Below are 18,869 nucleotides of genomic sequence, written 5' to 3' on the forward strand. Positions count from 1 at the left end.
GGGTTACAACGACTTCCTGTGGCAGCGCCTGATTGAGAAGAAGCGCTTCCGGCAGCCTTGAATCACTAATCAACACACCAGCCTTCCGGGCCTGACGCGACCCTTGTCTCAGGCCTCTCGGAGTCGTACAGCCGCCCAACCCCGCACCTGCGACGTGGCAGCCCATAGTGGAGCCTCCTTGCCTCGGTCCAGGTCCAGATGTCCCTGTGTTCGGGCTGCCCCAGCATTAGGCGACCCCAGGACCCTGTGATTGGCGCCTGCTGACGGTGACGGAGGAGCCCCCCTAGGGACTTGGGCATTGCTTGTGCTTGGTGTCTGTCCTTCGTGCTCCTTTCGGTGAAGCTAGGGGAGAGGGCGATTTTTGTTGTCACTTGGTTCATTCATTTATTCGTTCGTTCTTTTATTCTTTCCGAAACCAATTAATGAGGCAGCATAGTGTAGTTGTTAAGAGTGCAGGCCCTGGAGCCTGGCCGTGTTGATTTTCCCTCTCAGCCATTTCTGACATTAGGCAAGACAGTAGGCCTCAGCTTCCACATCTGAAAAGTGGGGTAATAATAGTATCTAATTCATAGAGAGGTTGGGAGAATTGAATTAACAGTAAAGGCAAAGTCCGGCATGTAGTAGGCACTCACTGTACTAAGATCACAGTTGTGAGAGCCAGATGGAAGAATAAAATTGAGATTAAGTACTAGTTTAAATATAGGGATAAATGCTGTGATGGAGACATGCAAAGTGCTCTGAGAATATGATGAAGGGAGTTGTACTGGGGAGGTGATAGAAGGTGGTGACTTAAGCCATACTTAAGAATGAATACAAGTCGGCCAGGGATGTGGTGGGTGTCAGGGCATTTCTGGCAGAGATCACATCTTTAAGCTGTGAAAATGCATGGCATTCTCAGCCTGAGTAGTCTGATACTGGTAGATCTAAAGTGGTCATTTTCTCCAGGAAGTTCCTCCTTTGTGTTTTCTCACTGCACCAGGTCTGTGTCTCTAGAACAGCTCTTACCACACACTTTAATATTGAAATGTCCTTTTTGTGTTTTTCTCCCCCACTTCAGGGCAAGGATCTTGCATTAGTCTTTATCTCTTCACATGACACCTGGCGTTCGGTAAATGTTTGTTGAATTTGAAGAGACACATGGGCAATGAATCTGGAAGGGTGAGTTGAAGCCAGACTGTAAACGTTGTTGAATGATAAACCAAAAAAATTTTGACTGACTTTTTTCCAATAGGCAATGAGTTTAAAATATTAAGTCTAGCATTACTGTAGAGAGTAGATTAGATATAAGGAGAGACTGAAGGAAGGGATATTCGTTAGGAGACAGCAGATATCTCAGATTCTTCCCTGTATACGTCAGAAGTTGAATGCATAAGACCGTTTAGGTTAGTGGTTCATAAATTTTTCCACCAGGACCAGTTAAAGGTTCCCATGCCTGGCATTCACAAATTAAGAACCACCTCGGGAATTCCCCGGTGGTCCAATGGTTAGGACTCGGCACTTTCACTGCCCAGGCCTGGGTTCTATCCCTGGTCGGGGGAACTAAGATCCTACAAGCTGCATGGCACAGCCAAAAAAAAAAAAAAAAAAAAAAAAAAAAGAGCCACCTTTTCCTATCTTTAACTCTATTCCCTTTTCTCCTACTGATCCAGGACAGATGTGTCAAGATACTCTGAGAAGTATTCCAGGTCTCATTTAAGCATCTTGCCTTGCAAATCGTTCAGGACTGGGTATGATGGCAGTTCTGGTAATGAGTTAGTAGGGTGAGATGGAAAATATGGACACTAGAGCCCCAGATACTCTTGCAGCTATTAATTTACTGATGACCCAAACTCTACCTTGTGGTTCAGTCCAGTAGGAATTGTCCTAGTGTGTGATTGTGATGACTGGCATCTAACAGTTATATTTCTCTTAATTTCTTCAGGGAGAACATCCTTGGTCCTGCAGTGTTGCTGACACTGACATTTTTCTAAGTGGTCTTGAACTGCCTACTTTTTATGTAAATAACTGGCTAGAGTTCATATTTTTCACTATAGAAGCCCATAACCTGCAGTTGCTAGAGATTTTAAAACACTACTTTTAGGATATCATCTACATTTAACTTGAAAGCTCTTCCTTTCTTATTCCAAAATGTTGAGATACTGGGGAGAGATACCAATCTCATCAAACCAGACCAACAGAAGTTCCTTTGACTTGCTCCCTCGGGAGTTCCGACTGGTAGAAGTCCATGACCCACCCCTGCACCAGCCCTCAGCCAACAAGCCCAAGCCCCCCACTATGTTGGACATCCCCTCAGAGCCATGCAGCCTCACCATCCATACCATTCAGCTGATCCAGCACAACCGACGTCTGCGTAACCTCATTGCCACAGCTCAGGCCCAGAATCAGCAGCAGACAGAAGGTGTAAAGACTGAAGAGAGTGAGCCTCTTCCGTCCTGCCCTGGGTCACCTCCTCTTCCTGATGACCTCCTTCCTTTAGATTGTAAGAATCCCAGCGCCCCATTCCACATCCGGCACAGTGACCCAGAGAGTGACTTTTATCGGTAAGGCAAGACTTTGCTATATCTTACTTTTCTCAAAAAAATCTTCTCAACAACCGTGTTAAGCAGGTAATCACATTTCCATGAGGAAACTGAGGATGAGAGTAATTGCCTTGGCCAAAGTTGCTCAGGTAATTAGTGGGAAGTCTAGGACTTGAACCCTGATCTTCCGAATCCAGAGTCTGTTATTTTTTTATTTTCTGATGCAACAAATATTTATTGAGTGCCTCATATGTGCCAAGCACTTTACTAGGAGCAAGGTACTACACTAGTTTGTAAAATAGGCCATGGCCTCATAGTCCTCAGAGTCTAGTCCTTCTGTTTAATTAAAAGGTATAATATGGGTTTAGCTCAATGTCCTCAAAATGAGATTCATGGACTTATTCTCATACTATTAGGAATCTCCAAGTTCTATACAAGAATTTTTAATTGTGTATTTTCATTTTGATAACATAGTTTAAGAAATAATAATAGAAAAATGTTCTTGATCCTTGCTACTCAAAATCTGGTCCAAGATCAGCAACATCAATACCACCTGGGAGCTTGTTAGAAATGCAGTCTCAGACCCACCCAGACCTGCTGAGTCAGAATTTTCATTTTAACAAGACCTCCAGAATGTTCATAAGTATATTTCAATTTGAGGAGCCCTGCTCCAGATCATCTGAATGACTGCCTTATAACCTAGTGCTACTACTAGGTTTCAGTGTGAAAGTTTGCATTTGGTGCCAAATAATTACTTTTTCCTTTTCATTTTGAACTTTGTCAGACCTATAGAAAAGTTTAAATAATAGTATGACACACACCCAAATACCCTTCACCTGGATTCACCAATTGTTAACATTTTGCCACATTTACTTTCTCCCTCTCACATATGTGTAAGTGTGTATACACACATTTACACACAAATATACAAACATATGTATATACATATACACATACACGTAAGACTTTTTTTGCCAAATATTTTAAAGTTGCAGACATTGCAATATATCACCCCTAAATTCTTCAGCATTCTTTCACCCCTAAATTCTTCACCTTATCCTAAGAATAAGGAAATTTCCTACACAATCCCAATAACCATTATCACATCAAAGTAAATGAACACTAATTAAATACTATCATTTAATATGTCTGTATTCAGATTTCTCCAGTTGTCTCCAAAATATCTTTTGTAGGTATGTTTGTCCCCAATCCTGGACCTAACAAAAGATTCACGCATTGCATTTGGTCGTTACACCTCTTTAGTGTCTATTTTTTTTTTGAGGTATAGTTGATTTACAGTACTATATTAGTTTCAGGTGTACAACATCATGATTCAATACTTTTATAGATTATACTCCTTTTAAAGTTATTACAAAATATTGGCTATATTCTCTGTGCTGTACAATATATCCTTGTAGCTTATTTATTTGATACATAGTAGTTTGTACCTCTTCACCCCCTTCTCCTATCTTGCCCCGCCCCTCTTCCCTCTCCCCCCTGGTAACCACTAGTTTGTTCTCTATATCTGTGAGTCTATTTCTTTTTTGTTATATTCACTAGTTTGTTTTAGATTCCACGTAAAAATGATATCATACAGTATTTGTCTTTCTCTGCCTCTTTAGTGTCTTTTAAGCCAGCATAGCTTCCCCCTTTTATAATACATGATATTAATCTTGTTTAAGAGTTTAGGTCACTTGTCTTGTAGGCTGTCCCAAATCAGACTGGATTTGCTGATTATTTCCTCAAGATTAGATTCAAATGAAATGTTTGGCAAAAATACTACATAAGTAATATTGTATATCACTTAGTGCATCTGCCTATTGATGATAATAGTTGCTACTATTTTAATTGTCCCAAACTAATGAGAAAAGGACAGAAATAGACTTATTAAGTAAGGCTTGCAGTTGGGCCAGATGAAGGCCAGAAAATGTCATGGTGTATTGTCTAATCGAAGGCTCTGAAGACATTGGAATAGTGAAAAAGGGAGGGAGAACTGTGTCGTTACATGCTTGCCCCGCGTTAGTGTAGATGTGCCCAACTTCAACACACTTACTCTGTGGGAATCAGTACCAAGTTTACATTTTGAGAGCAATTTACCTTTAACGAAATAATATTGTCCTTCATATTAAATTGATGCTATTATTTAGAATTTGTAGTTTCGTGTCAATTTTCTAATTTTAATTGTTAGGAAGAGTCTGTGAACATCAGAAGTTTAAACGTAGTTTGTTTTATACATATTTAAGAAACTGTGTACAAAAATAATTTGCATCAGCTATGGGGGTATGGGAAGAATTATTTTCCTTTGAAATGGGTCCACATATTAAGCAAAGCAATACTGATTTAGCTCTGTTTATTAGGCACTTCTGAAGCCTTTAGCTTTTGGTCCAGAGAGACTGGCCGTGGGAAATGATGATGCAAACAGTGAATGAAAAGTTATTAGGCAGTTGGTTTTCTTATGTTCCAATTATTATGTGAATTACAGTAGTTGCTACTGAGCAGATAACAGCAGCATGGGTGTGCAGCTCCTCAGGCACTCTGTACAGCAAGCACAGGGTGACGCATGCCAAGTATGGACCAGGGAAAAGTAATTTTCTGTACCCTATCTTATTTTTATCTATTTGCTTTGTCAGAGGGAGGCAGAAGATAGGAAATTTCAGGAGAGCGGGTAAATTAGTAGCTCATTAAAAGTTATTTTTAGGAGACCAGACAGTTTTTTGAGGTTTTTTGTTTTGTTTTGGAAAGATTAGGATCTTTGTCGTAGTGATTAGGTGCAAAACAGTGTATTATTAAGAACATGGGATCTAAAGGCAGAAGCTCTATCACTTAATAATACCAAAAATCTTTTGGCAAGTCAGCCTCTCTGAACTTCAGTTTCTTCACCTGCCGGATAGGGATGTGAAGAAATATGGACCCCTACCCACTTCACAGCATAAAACAGGATAAAAATGCTTTGTAAGCTATATATGTTTTAGATTGCTTTTATAAAATTGAGTTCCTTTCCCAGCTTTACAAATGGTCTGTTGTAGTTAAATAAGAATCTCCTAATTGGGACTGTGAATTTCTAGAAGTCCATATATTGCCCAGCATGTGAGGAACCTATGTTCTGGTGAAATAGAGCACCACTGAGCATTATCTGAGCTATACTCTTAAAATTAATCAGATCCTAAAAGTGATCAAAATCCAGCGGTTGATATAAGGAGAAGGAAACTTCCTTTTCACTAGATACCCTTTTATACTGTTTACTACAGGCATCTATTGCCTGTTCAAACTTTATGTAATTGGAGCAGCTCAGGGATATGACTGTGGGTTGTTGAGACGTGCCCTGACAGCAACAAGATGACACTGGGCTATGTAACCTGCCTAGAATTCCCCTGGAAAGCTGAGCCGGTGGTTTGATTGGGATTGTAAACCTCCTAGGGAGACAGGACAGGTCACCCCTTTGCAAGAGCACTAATAACACTAGCATGTCTCCGCTTTCAGTGGGAAAGGGGAACCTGTGACTGAACTCAGCTGGCACTCCTGCCGGCAGCTCCTCTACCAGGCAGTGGCCACAATCCTAGCCCACGCAGGCTTTGAGTGTGCTAACGAAAGTGTCCTGGAGACCCTAACTGATGTGGCACACGAGTATTGTCTTAAGTTCACCAAGTTGCTGCGCTTTGCTGTGGATCAGGAGGCCCGGATGGGGCAGACTCCCTTCCCCGACGTGATGGAGCAGGTTTTCCATGAAGTGGGCATTGGCAGCGTGCTCTCCCTCCAGAAGTTCTGGCAGCACCGCATCAAGGACTATCACAGTTACATGCTGCAGGTGAGAGGACCCTGAGGAGAAGTGGGTAAAGATGTGTAATCTAGGGGTGCCCAGCAGGATCCCTAACACTTGCTCTAGGGTGCAGAGCACAGGGTCTTGGAACAGAGTGGACTTACCCTGCTTTCCTCTCGGCCCTGGCTGTGTTCCACTGGCCTCATCACTGACCTGGCCAGACTCAGGGTTCTCCTTTAGTCAGTGAAATTATAGCATGTGGTTAGCATGCTTTTATTCAACGAATATTTATTGAGTGCCTATTGTGAGTCAGGCACTATGAGATTCAGCAGTTAACAAGTTCCTTGAGCTTGCACTCTTGTTGAGAGGGAAACAAAAACAAGTAAACAAATAATGATCAAAATAATTTCAGATGGCGTTAAGTGCTATGAGAAAGAAACAAAACAGAGTGAGGTGATGCTGCCCAAGGGTGGAGTGTGGTGGGGGAGACACCATTTTGGGTTAGAAACAGAAATATCTGAGCTCTTCAACCCTTGTGGCCTGAGGCATTTTGTTCACTGTTTCGGTTTCCCCAAATCTAAAATATGGTAAGGAATTCTTAACACCCAGTCGTCTTTGCTAAGCGACCCAGGTTTCCTACAGTGTTCATTATCCACCTGTGGTACCTATGTCAAATGTTAGTTTTTATAGCTAAAAATGTGATCTTTTGTCCCAGTTCTGATATAAGAGTACAGTCTAAATATTTTTCACCTTTATGTACCTTTTAATTAATGACATGCACATTCTCTGCTAAACAGATATTCTTTACATGTCTCTGCCATTTACGAACTTCAAACTCACATTCCTTCCTTTGGTAGTGATGCTTTATGCATATTCGTATTCTGTTGGCTTTTTCATGGATGCCACAAGCTGACTATCCAACTTGCTTTTAACTTGGAAAATTGACTTACTTGCCAACAGATTAGTAAGCAGCTCTCTGAAGAGTATGAAAGGATTGTCAATCCTGAGAAGGCCACAGAGGACACTAAACCTGTAAAGATCAAGGAGGAACCTGTGAGCGACATCACCTTCCCTGTCAGTGAGGAACTGGAGGCTGACCTTGCTTCTGGAGACCAGTCACTGCCCATGGGAGTCCTTGGGACTCAGAGTGAACGCTTCCCATCTAACCTGGAGGTCGAGGCTTCACCACAGGCTTCAAGTAAGAGAAAACCACTTACCCATTTTGATTCTGGGAGATCTGCCAATCTCAGTACTTCTTGCGTTTTGGACTCAAACTCTGGAGATGGAAGAACAAAAGTGGGGATGGGCAGGAGAATGGAAGGTCTGAAAACAAATACAGCTTCACTGATCTACAGATACCAACGTTCTCTTTGTAATTAAGGAAGAAAGGACTAGCAGAGCTTTACAGACATTCTTTAAAATTATTTCTAGTTAGGGGGCCTCCCTGGTGGCGCAGTGGTTGAGAGTCCGCCTGCCGATGCAAGGGACACGGGTTCGTGCCCCGGTCCGGGAGGATCCCACATGCCGCGGAGCGGCTGGGCCCGTGAGCCATGGCCGCTGAGCCTGCGCATCCGGAGCCTGTGCTCCGCAACGGGAGAGGCCACAACAGTGAGAGGCCCGCGTACCGCAAAAAAAAAAAAAAAAAAAATTATTTCTAGTTAGGATGTAGATGCAATAAGTGATTACCAGAGTTAATTCAGCTGACCCAGCTGGGTGGGCAGATGGCCTCCTGCCCTCTGTATTCTGGTCTTTCCTGATGCTTGTACTGAATTGATTAAGGCAACTTCCAGATAGATGGAGTAATGTTAGTTGCTCAGGGATGTTTGAATAGTTGGGGTTCCTTGCTAAAGTACCCCCCAACAAGTTGGAACTGAAAGGAATTGAAATAGGGGAACCCAGTTACAGGCAGCTGGCCTCTTCTTCCAGATAGACCCTGTGATTACCTTCAGAACCAGATGACTTGATCCCTAAGTCAGTTAGATTGCAAATTAGTCTAGACACTCACTTCTTTACAAATATAAATTGTCATGTCATCAATGCACAAATGATGCAAAATAGCCAGTCCTCCAGTGTAGCCTAAACAGAATTAGGCCGCATTTTTTAAAGTATTGGGCAGAGAGCCTTTCACCATGGAAGACGTAATAACCACAGAACAGTGTTGCTAGAAGACACGGAGGCAGGAGAGCCAAAAAAATTGTTGCAGATGTAGAGGTCACGTCTCTTTTCAGCAGTCTGGGAACAGCTGCCAGCATTTCATACTGGTCATTAACTTTTCATAATGTGAGAGAGGACCAGGGACCCAAACACAAGGCAGGAAAACAAGACAGCCCCATGAAAGGACAGGCCAATGTGACACCTGACCAAGAGCCCATGGTTGTGCCTGCCTTTGAACCATGAATCTTTCCACAAGCATAGTGTTACTTCCCTAGTTTAGGGAAAATGGAGGTGGATGAGGTGGGGTAAAGGAGGGTGAGGAAGTGGAAAAGAAGAATTTTAGAGTTGGTAACTGTTTGAGCAGAGAATAACCACCATATTCTCCAGCCAAGTAGAGAATCAGAGTGAAAACTGATCTCAAAGGTCATCTGTTGGCCCTGGGTGGTGCATGTCTCCTACTTTGTTCCAGCCTTTTTTTTTTTAATAGATATTTTAAAACAAATTTATTTTATTTATTTATTTATTTTTGGCTGCATTGGGTCTTCGTTGCTGCACGCAGGCTTTCTCTAGTTGTGGCGAGCAGGGGGCTACTCTTCGTTGTGGTGTGCGGGCTTCTCATTGCGGTGGCTTCTCGTTGCAGAGTGTGGGCTCTAGAGCACAGGCTCAGTAGTTGTGGTGCACGGGCTCAGTTGCTCCACGGCATGTGGGGTCTTCCCGGACCATGGCTCGAACCCATGTCCCCTGCCCTCGCAGGTGGATTCTTAACCACTGTGTCACCAGGGAAGCCCTGTTCCAGCCTTTCTTACTGCTAGTTAGTTCTATGTTCTTCTTCCATTCCCAGGTACAGAAGTAAATGCTTCCCCACTTTGGAACTTGCCCCACGTGAAAATGGAGCCACAAGAGAGTGAAGAAGGCAACGTCTCTGGGCATGGCGTGCTGGGCAGCGATGTCTTCGAGGAGCCCATGTCAGGCATGAGTGAAGCTGGGATCCCCCAGAGCCCTGACGACTCAGACAGCAGCTACGGCTCCCACTCCACTGACAGCCTCATGGGGTCCTCCCCTGTTTTCAACCAGCGCTGTAAAAAGAGGATGAGGAAAATATAAGGCAAAGAGGGAGAGTTTCTCTCCAGACCTACAAGACCCAACAGAAAACCTTGATGTATTCTAATTCGTTTCCATAAACAGTGATTTGACTTTTATTCTTAAACAGTGGATTTTCCTGATATCAGTGGAACTGGATTTAACCAAATAAGTCTGCTTTTTCCTTTTGCATCCAGTTTTTGTAGTTTTCCACAACAACCAAGCTACCTTTCACAGACATGACACTGGGATGGTAATCCAGAGACCAAAGCACTGTCCCTGACATCTACTGTGTGACTAGACAAGTGACTTAGCTTCTCTAGAGCTGCTCCTCTTGCACAACTGAGAAGAATCATACTGCTTTGACCTACCTTGCAGAGATATTATGAAGATGGAGATGTTGTTAAGCCTCAAAGCTGTGCTTGAATAGACTCACACGTAAATATATGCTGGTATCAGATGTCAATTTTTTTTTAACTTGCTTCATTTTTGGTCGAAGTCCTTGGGAATCCAGTGCTCATACCTAATAGGAAATAGCTAAACATTGCATAGCTTATCTATCAGTAGTCTTTTTTTTCAAACTGTTTTTGCTGCCCATAAGGTCGCCTATAAAGTCAGAGCTGTCTGTGGTAAACAGCCTTTCTACTTACTCAGACAGCCCTCTACTATCTCAGCCACATATTTTCTTCTTCCTTCTCTAGACTTATTGCATGTATTTCCACCGTCTTTATTTTCTTATTTCCATTCAGATTTTTTAAAATATTTTCACCATGTACACTTTTTGATTGCTCCTTTCATTTTTCTCCTTTGTGAATGAAGCAAACAGGACCTGTCCAAGGACAGGCTTGTGCCTATTTCATTTGTTGCATCTGCTTGGCCATCAGAGAACAGTCCATTCCTTTGCCAGAATTCTCTGTCAGCACATTGTGTTTCTACTGGATGGGCAGCCTCTAAAAGGATAACAGTATGCACCTTTCTGCTTTACATCATGTCTTGAACAACTTTACTTCTGTTACTCATCCACAGCAGTATCTGCCCTGCTTGGCATCTGATAGTCTCAATCAGTATTTATTAAGTAAATGATGTAGCACTGGAATAATCAGGAGTAATTAGCAAATGTGTGCATGTTAAATACTGCTGAAGTTTGGTTTGGGGGTGCAGAATACAAGTCTTGTGAAAGTTAGAGCACTCCTTTTGTGGAGACCAGAAATCAAGGCCCACATCACTGAGTGCCTTAAATGTCCAGCACTGAGAATAAATATGAATGCAATAGCAACAAAATGAGGTTATAATTTAAACTGTTACCAGACCATTTATAAGTTTGCTAATTGTACATCCTTGGCACATTTATCTAAACCCTTGCTGTTCCAGGCTTAGCTTCATTTTCGCTTACTTATTGATGAAAGTACACATCAGGTCAACAGTTTCCATAAAGTAGCCACCTAGTATTTAATTCATTCACTTAGCAAACATTTATTGAGTACCTATTATGTACTGGGTCCTCTGCAAGGGATACACAGATGAGCAAGACTCTCTGTGCCCTTATGGAGCTTATAGCATAGGCTGGACAAGTTCCTCTTTAAGTAAAAAGTATACAAAGGCACTAAGGGAAAAAATCAGGTCACTAAGGGAAAAAATCAGGTATGTTCAGAGTTTTGCTGTGCAAATGGTTTCCTCTTAAAGAACAGGTTCAAGTTTTTAGACCAGTGGTTCCCATTAGTTATAGAATACTGAAATTAATACTTCATGTAAAACAAAACACTTTTATTTATTTTTAGAATGTTAGATTGGAGAATAGGCACCAGATGGTCAAGGTTGGGGTACTCTGATAAAGCAGGTCATAAGCACATTGATATCTGAGATTCACCTGACCTAGAATTATGTCATAGGCTGTTTGCGTTAGAATATTGTTCTGAACTTAGCATGCATCAGAATCCCCTGGAGGCCTTAGTAAAATGGACCGCTAGGCCCCACCCCCCCCACCCCCCCGTTTCTGATATAGGGCTTGAATGTCCCATTTTTAGTAACTTCCCAGATGATGCTGCTGCTTCTGGTCCAGAAACCACACTTTGAGAACCACTCATCTGGAATACAGGTTAGGCAGGGATAAAATTCCTTAAGAGAAATGTATAATGTTCTAAGATACTGTGAAGAATGTGGAGGCAAAGCAAACCCTTACCAGGGCTGTTACATATGGAATGTGCAACTGACCCAAATCCGTGGCCTTTGAGTAAATCACTAAGGATACACTGCATTAAGTTAAAGTACAATACAAACAGGGCCTGGCTTTGTACCTGGTTACTAGGTGTAGTACGTACATGGAACTTTAGTAAAGAACATGTGGCTTTAAACCTCTCTTCTGAACTGCAGTGACTATTTGTGATCATTTTCTTATTTGAAATTATGACAAGCAGGCTTCCAACAAAGTTAGTTAAAATTAAAAACTATTTATCCAAGTCACCATCTAAAGTAGAATTCTTATTCGTTAACAATGTTTTGCCCACTTTCTTCAATGAACCCTGGTGTTCTACAATGAGCTACCCAGTGTGAGGCACATTTCATACCAAGATTGATTGGTTGCCAAGGAGACTCCACTGCCACTCTGGACAAGCTCCTGTTTCCCCCCTCTCTTTCTGCTAAAAGGAGGGGAGCCCGTGGTGCAGGTTCAAAGGCAAGATGCTGGAGAAGTAGAGGCTGCAGATCCAGCCTACTAAGTTCTCTCTCTGTTCTGTCCATCAGCAGCAAAAGTATGTGCGTTCAAATGAAGGCTTGAAGGGATATCAGCATCCAAAAACAATATCCTTCCTGGCATAAATCCAAGGAAAATGCCAAGGGGAATCAGCATCTACCTGCCAGGTCCAAATGTATTCTATCCCTGGCTTCATCTGAGTCAGGAGATTTCACTAATAAGAGAAACTACTATCCTGAACAAAATTGTCCTTTATAGTAGCCCCCAATCAGAGATAAGGATAGTCCCTTCACACAGAGTTCCAAAATTTTGGACTTTAGAAACTATTTGTTGTTTCTCTTCCAGTACTGTGCCATTGACTCTTGCATAAAATTCTGGAATGCTGGCTCTTCACGGCTTTCCTCTGTAACTGCAAGGAAACACGAAGGTTAATTCCTTTTAAACTCTCCCATTAGACAGGTGGATCAGAGCTGCAGTCACCCACCCATCAGAAGTAGTACCTTTGACCCTTGAACAACACGGGTTTGAACTGCGTAGGTCCACGTATACACGAATTTGTTTCAATCGTAAATACTACAGTACCACACGATCCACAGGTGGTGAAATCCACGAATGTGGAACCACAGATACGGAGGGCCAACTATAAGTTAATTATACAGGGATTTTAAACTGCGAGGAGGGTGGGTACCCCTAGTCTCCAAGTTGTTGAAGAGTCAACTATATTTCTAAGACACTGTATGTTCACTTCTCCCAATAAGGAAGTATCTCCTAGAAGCAGGCTCTATTTATCATGTTGCCCCAAATGTACAATTTCTTTGACCTGTAAGTGGGGAGAATACCTCCTTCATAGAGTAACTAAAATGAGGTCCCACTCCTACATATTTTTAACTGAGAGAAATGAAAACCTCTGTCCACAAAGACCTGTTAATGAATGTTTAGAGCAGCTTTATTCATGACAGCTGAAACCTGGCAACAACCCCAATGTCAATCAGCTGGTGAATGGATAAGCAAAGGTACATCCACATAATAGAACTATTACTCAGCAATAAAAAAGAACGTATTACTGATACATGCAATAACATGGATGGATCACAAAAGCATTACACTGAATGAAAAAAGTCAAATGCAAGTTAAATACTGTGATTCCACTTACACAACATTCTGGAAAAAGCAAAATTATAGGAACAAAAATCAGATAAGCGGTTGCCAGGAACTGGTGTGGGGGAAGGGACTGAATAAAAACGAGCATGAGCGAACTTTTAGGGTGATAGAATTGTTCTGTTTCTTGATTATAATGGTTAATTACAAAACTATATATATATGTATTAAAATTCATCAAGCTATATACACTTTAATAAAAGGGTGGGATTTATTGTTTGTAAATTATACCTCAATAAATCTTATTAAATGATGCAATTTACATGTTAGTATCCAGCACACTGGAATAAGGAGAAGTTTGCTCTTGGGCACAGCTAGGACCTAAAAGGGTTGTTTCAAGAAATAGATTCTGTCCACAGTCCATAAAACTATGCAAAGTGGAACACTTTTGGGTTTCCAGAGGCATTCTATCTTCAATGCTACAGTCCCTTCTGACTGGTTTAGGTCTGCTGAGGCCTCCTTCTGTATTCTTAAAACAATGATTACAATAAACAATCCTGGATTCCTCAAAATTGAGTTAGGACCTAAAGATGAGAAGACACAAGACTAACAGAAGGTCGTAATCAAGCTCAATATTAACCATTCAGTAAGAAGGCCAGGAACTTTGAATATATGGAACTCCTTCCTGGTGCTGCATCCTTTAGCATGTCCTCTCTCCCCTGTTACTGGCTTCATGCTCAAGGTCTTCTCTCAGTAGCAGGAAGCTCCCGGGCAAACAATGAAAGAATAAGCAGCTGTTCTGTTCTCATGAGCCACCTCAGCCACCTCTCACCTCTGTGGTCAATATCTTCAGTATCACTGTCTGCTTCCTCATCCTCTTCATCCAAGGTTCCCCGAGTCAGGATCAAGTCAGAAGGGTCCAGCACAGGCGGTAAGCTGCCTACATAGAAAACATCTATCAGTAGCATGTCATGAACATAGGCCTCCTCAAAAAAGTGATTTTGAATCAATAAGTAACTATGATTAAAAACTGGCAGGATGAAAGTGATCATGATGAAATGCAGGATCTTATCTCTTCTAAATGTACAGTTAATACCACTTAACATTTCTACACTAGTTTATTTCACAAAGTGCTTTCATGAGGCCAGTAACCCAAGAGGTCTCATTTTTAAGTTGAGGAAAATAACTCTCAAGTAGCTTGTCTTCATAGTAATAGTAATGTCATTTGTTTGTACTAGCTCTCAGCTTGGAAGAGGCTATGGTTTTTCCTATGAAGGCTAAAGACATTTGAGCAGATCCAGTGTGCTGATAAGTCAAGAGTAAAAGTGTGGAGCGTGGAACTCACTTAACTGGTAAACCCAGCCAGGTTCCAGCACCTAATCCACCAAGTGGCTTTGCTGTTCTCTACTAGACCTATAGCAATAGCTGTCGTGAACAGAACTTTACTCCTTTAAAGGCCAGTCCACCAATGAGTGTGGGTGAGTGAGTGTGTATATATTTAAATTTGAGCACCAACCTAGGAACCCCTAGAGAATTAAGGACAAAACTAACTCAAACAATAAAAAATGTCAGTAAAGTAGCAGAATAAAAAGACTAAAATACAGAAATGAAAAGTCTTCATAAACACAAACATAACCAGTTAGAAGAAAAATCCCATTTTCAACACTAACGGAGATACAATCCTTGGGAAAAATTTAACAAATTTAACAAAACCTACATGAGGAAAACACTCCTGGAAGACACAAAAGCAGACTTGACAAATATAAGCACATTCCTTGTTCTTAGACAGGAAGAGCAACATCAAAGAGATGTCAATTAATTAATTAATATAACACAATCCCAATAAAAATATCAAAGAGTTTTTTTAGCGAGCTACATTAAGTTGATACTAAAGGTCATTTCGGAAAATAAACGAGCAAGAATAGTCAGGGAAACACTAAAAAAGAAAACTTTGAGGAGGACTAGCCCTAGCAGATATTAAAACATACTATAAAGCCTCTATATGTAATTAAAGCCACACAGTACAGGCACACAGTCTAGAGGAATAAAATAGGTAATCCAGAAATACATCCAAGTACATACGAAACTTTAGTATATGATACAGGTAGCATCTCATCACTGGGACAAAGGTAGACTTTTTAATAAATCATGTGGGTACAACTATTTATGAAAAAGGTAACACAGACCTATACCTCACACCATACCCAGGAATAAACCCTAAATGGATCAGGGTTCCAAATGCAGAAAATAAAACCATACAAGTACTACAGTAAAACATGAGTGAATGCCTCTTTAACACAGGTGTAGGTAAAGGATTCCCAACTATGACTCAAAACCAGGTGCAATAAAAGATAAATAAATTTGACTACATCAAATTTATACAAAACAGAAACTTTTGCATGGCAAAATAACACCATGAACAAAGTCAAAGGGCAACTGACAAACAGGGAGAAAATATCTGCAACATGTATCACAGGAAAATGAAGACTATCCCTACCTAGATTAATGTATATTAAAACTAGTGGGGCTTCCCTGGTGGCACAGTGGTTGAGAGTCCGCCTGACGATGCAGGGGACACGGGTTCGTGCCCCGGTCCAGGAGGATCCCACATGCCGCAGAGCGGCCGGGCCTGTGAGCCATGGCCGCTGGGCCTGCACGTCCGGGGTCTGTGCTCCGCAACAGGAGAGGCCACAACGGTGAGAGACCCGCGTACCGCAAAAAACAAACAAACAAAACAAAAAACTAGTGGGTGAACATTTGAAAATTAAAAGTACATTTATCTAATCAAAGCATCACCCCACAAAATACTTATTATGAAGGGAAAAATAACTTTATGATGAAAAAACCTGGCAGACACCACTTTAAGTAAGTGATCAAAGACAACTCATCATCATGTACCTTGTGATATGATACATGGAAAAAACACTTCACATCTGTTAACTTCTGCTAAAAAGGAGCCACCTGAATCGAACCATGAGGAAACATCAGTCACACCCAAATTGAAGAAAATTCTACAAAAATATGAGTACCATACACTTCAAAAATATCAATGTCATGAAACGCAAAGAAAGACTAAGGAGCCATTCCAGATTAAAGGAAAATAAGAGACGTGACAACTAAATGCAACACAGATCCAGAATCTTCTCCTGCTATAAAGGGCAAATGGCTACATCTAAATAAGGTCTATACATTAGATAATAGGAATGCGTCAATGTTAATTTCCTAGTTTTTGATAACTACAATGAGGGTATATAAAATAATGCCCTTATTTTTAAGAAAACCTCAAGGGTAAAGGTGCATCATGTCTGCAACTTACTCTTAAATGATTCAGAAAAAAGTTATATATAATATACAAATATTTTATAAGTATACTTATATATTTATATAAAATGTAAAGCCAAACATATATAACAGAAAGAATAAAGTAAATGTGGTAAAATCTTAACATTTGGCGAATCTAGCTGAAGGGTATATGGCAATTCTTTGCAGTTCATGAAACTCTTCTGTAAATCTAAAATTAGGTCAAAATAAACAGTAAAAGAGGGGGAGGATTAAAAAGTAATTTAAAAAAAAAAGTAGACATCAAGTATCTTGCCAAAGTAAACCAAAAACTACCTGAAGAGAAAGAATCATCATATACATATGTATAAAAATATAAACAGAGATAAGATAAATGTGGTATGAGAGACATAGACATTGGATTCCTCTTTAACATAGACGTTAGATATAGGTATGTCCGTAGGTATATATCTACATCTGTACACTTCAAAAATGTCAATGTCATGAAATACAAAAACAAAGGATCCATTCACGATTAAAGGAGATTAAAAGAGACAGCTAAACACAACGCAGATCTAGGATTTATCTAAATTGACTGAGGAACAGATAGATAGATACACTATACAACATTTACTTTATCCTTTTCTCTTTCTCTCCCTTAAACATAAATACCTACTAAGTGGAGGCAAGTGTACCCCGCTCTTAGTTCCTAACACCAGAAGACCCTCCAGTACCTGTGGCAGTCCCGGTGTCCAAGGCTATAGAGCCCATATCTTTCCGCAGTCGTTCCAGTTGTTCTTTCTGCTGCTGGCTCTGTGCACTGGCCTATATACACAGAGGAAAATGTTGTCATATTAAAAAAGGAGGCCCAAGTTAGATGCCAGACTTCTAACTGGAGATGACAAATTTTACAAATACTAGAGGCAGATAAGGGATGGCTGATGACAGAAACATTGAGCAGTGTGGGCCCAGATTAGCAGAAGTTCATTCCGGAGGGCTCTGCAGACTGTATTAGAGGTTTCAGAAATTAGACACAAAATCATCAAAAGAACCCTCAAACAGACACAGCAGGAAGGCTCAGTGATAAGATGTCCAATGTAGCCGATGGGGACAGGTTACTTGATCATTTGGGGTAAGAGCTGTGAACTACCTCTCTGTTCTTAAACAAAATTCTACAAGTAGCCTTTAAATGGACCTTGGAGTAGGGGTGGAGGTATGGCACAAGAAGGGCTCAGCATATATAAAAGGAAAAATTACTGATTTTTATTACTTCAAGTAAAGAAAAGAAAAATAATTAAGGGGGCTTTCTGTATCCAGACAGCATACATACAAATTTACAGGTTTAAATTAACAAGTATCTAAAGGATACATTGAGAACCAAAACAAAAGCGTTTATGGCAGAAGGATTAGTACATAGTTTGAGATAGTTTATTCAGTGGCCCTAAAATACACAAACAGCCTCTTTTCTTACCAGCGATTTCTTCAGACGTTCATATTCAGGACGATACTCTCTGGAAAGAGAAACACTTTCTAAATCCCTTTGATTAATAATCTATCCTGCCGCTCCCCTCCACATCACTTCTATTTTCCTAGTACTTTGATAATAACAAAAGATCTCATGTCACCATACATCAGATGTAACAAGTCTTAGTCACTGAGATTCTATCCCTAAGGAATTAAAAGCCAAGGTGCCTGCCCCCTCCCTGAAATCAGCAACAAGACAAAAGACTGACTGCTGATCTGGGAAGATCAACTCTGGGGAGACCATGACCGATGAGTTCACCATTCACTTGGATAAACATGAGTAAAAGATGTTTAAATGATGAGTAAAAGAAGCTAGGCTTACTGGGCTCAGGAAGCCCAATATATAATTATGTCGTTTATCTGGGCAACCATGAAAGGATACAGAAAAGAGTCTATCCTGAGGCTTTGATAACACATGCAAAAAAGCAAAACAAAACAAACAAAAAAACAAACCTCGTCTGATGAATAAAAATCAAAATAATGTTTCTGAAAACCACAATGTGGCTATTAGACTCTTGCTAAGTATGAAGCTTGCTAGAAAGCAGCCAATTATCAGGCCTAAGGAAAGTGTATAGGTGCTATGACTCCACTTTCCTTTAGATAAATGGAACTCCAGTATTAACCAAGAAAATAGTTATAACAATCATTTATTAAGAAATATGCTTACTACATGTCAGCAATTGTGTTAGGTGCTTTAGATATATTATCTCAAATAATCCCCACAACGACCTTAACAATAAATGCTATTATCCCTCATCTATAAATGAGG

At 40.7% G+C, this 18,869-nt stretch overlaps 2 protein-coding genes across 5 annotated transcripts in view; one reads left to right on the forward strand and one right to left on the reverse strand.

Moving 5' to 3' along the window:
• The first annotated feature begins 40 nt into the window (after positions 1–40).
• On the forward strand, positions 41–11,940 carry SUPT7L (SPT7 like, STAGA complex subunit gamma). Of its 2 annotated transcripts, none has more exons than XM_081253806.1 (6): positions 41–266; positions 1,058–1,158; positions 1,922–2,540; positions 6,000–6,324; positions 7,237–7,474; positions 9,272–11,940. In XM_081253806.1, the coding sequence occupies exons 3-6, from the start codon at positions 2,128–2,130 to the stop codon at positions 9,532–9,534; spliced, it is 1,239 nt and encodes a 412-aa protein (XP_081109932.1). In that variant the 5' UTR covers positions 41–266; positions 1,058–1,158; positions 1,922–2,127; the 3' UTR covers positions 9,535–11,940. The 2 variants fall into 2 exon arrangements, with proteins under 2 accessions (XP_081109932.1, XP_081109933.1); XM_081253807.1 differs by lacking the exon at positions 41–266 and adding an exon at positions 312–336.
• The window catches only part of GPN1 (GPN-loop GTPase 1), a 20,292-nt gene continuing 12,676 nt past the window's right edge, over positions 11,254–18,869 (reverse strand). For all 3 annotated transcript variants that reach the window (XM_081253810.1, XM_081253811.1, XM_081253812.1), the window contains exons 11-14: positions 18,048–18,087; positions 17,311–17,401; positions 14,130–14,237; positions 11,254–12,608 (exon numbers count right to left, since the gene is read on the reverse strand). In XM_081253810.1, the coding sequence (XP_081109936.1) occupies positions 12,523–12,608; positions 14,130–14,237; positions 17,311–17,401; positions 18,048–18,087 (325 nt within the window). In that variant the 3' untranslated portion in view covers positions 11,254–12,522. The remainder of the gene's footprint in view (positions 12,609–14,129; positions 14,238–17,310; positions 17,402–18,047; positions 18,088–18,869) is intronic.

The sequence above is a fragment of the Mesoplodon bidens genome (assembly GCF_964165515.1).
Source record: "Mesoplodon bidens genome assembly, chromosome: 14".
Classification (NCBI taxonomy): domain Eukaryota; kingdom Metazoa; phylum Chordata; class Mammalia; order Artiodactyla; family Ziphiidae; genus Mesoplodon; species Mesoplodon bidens.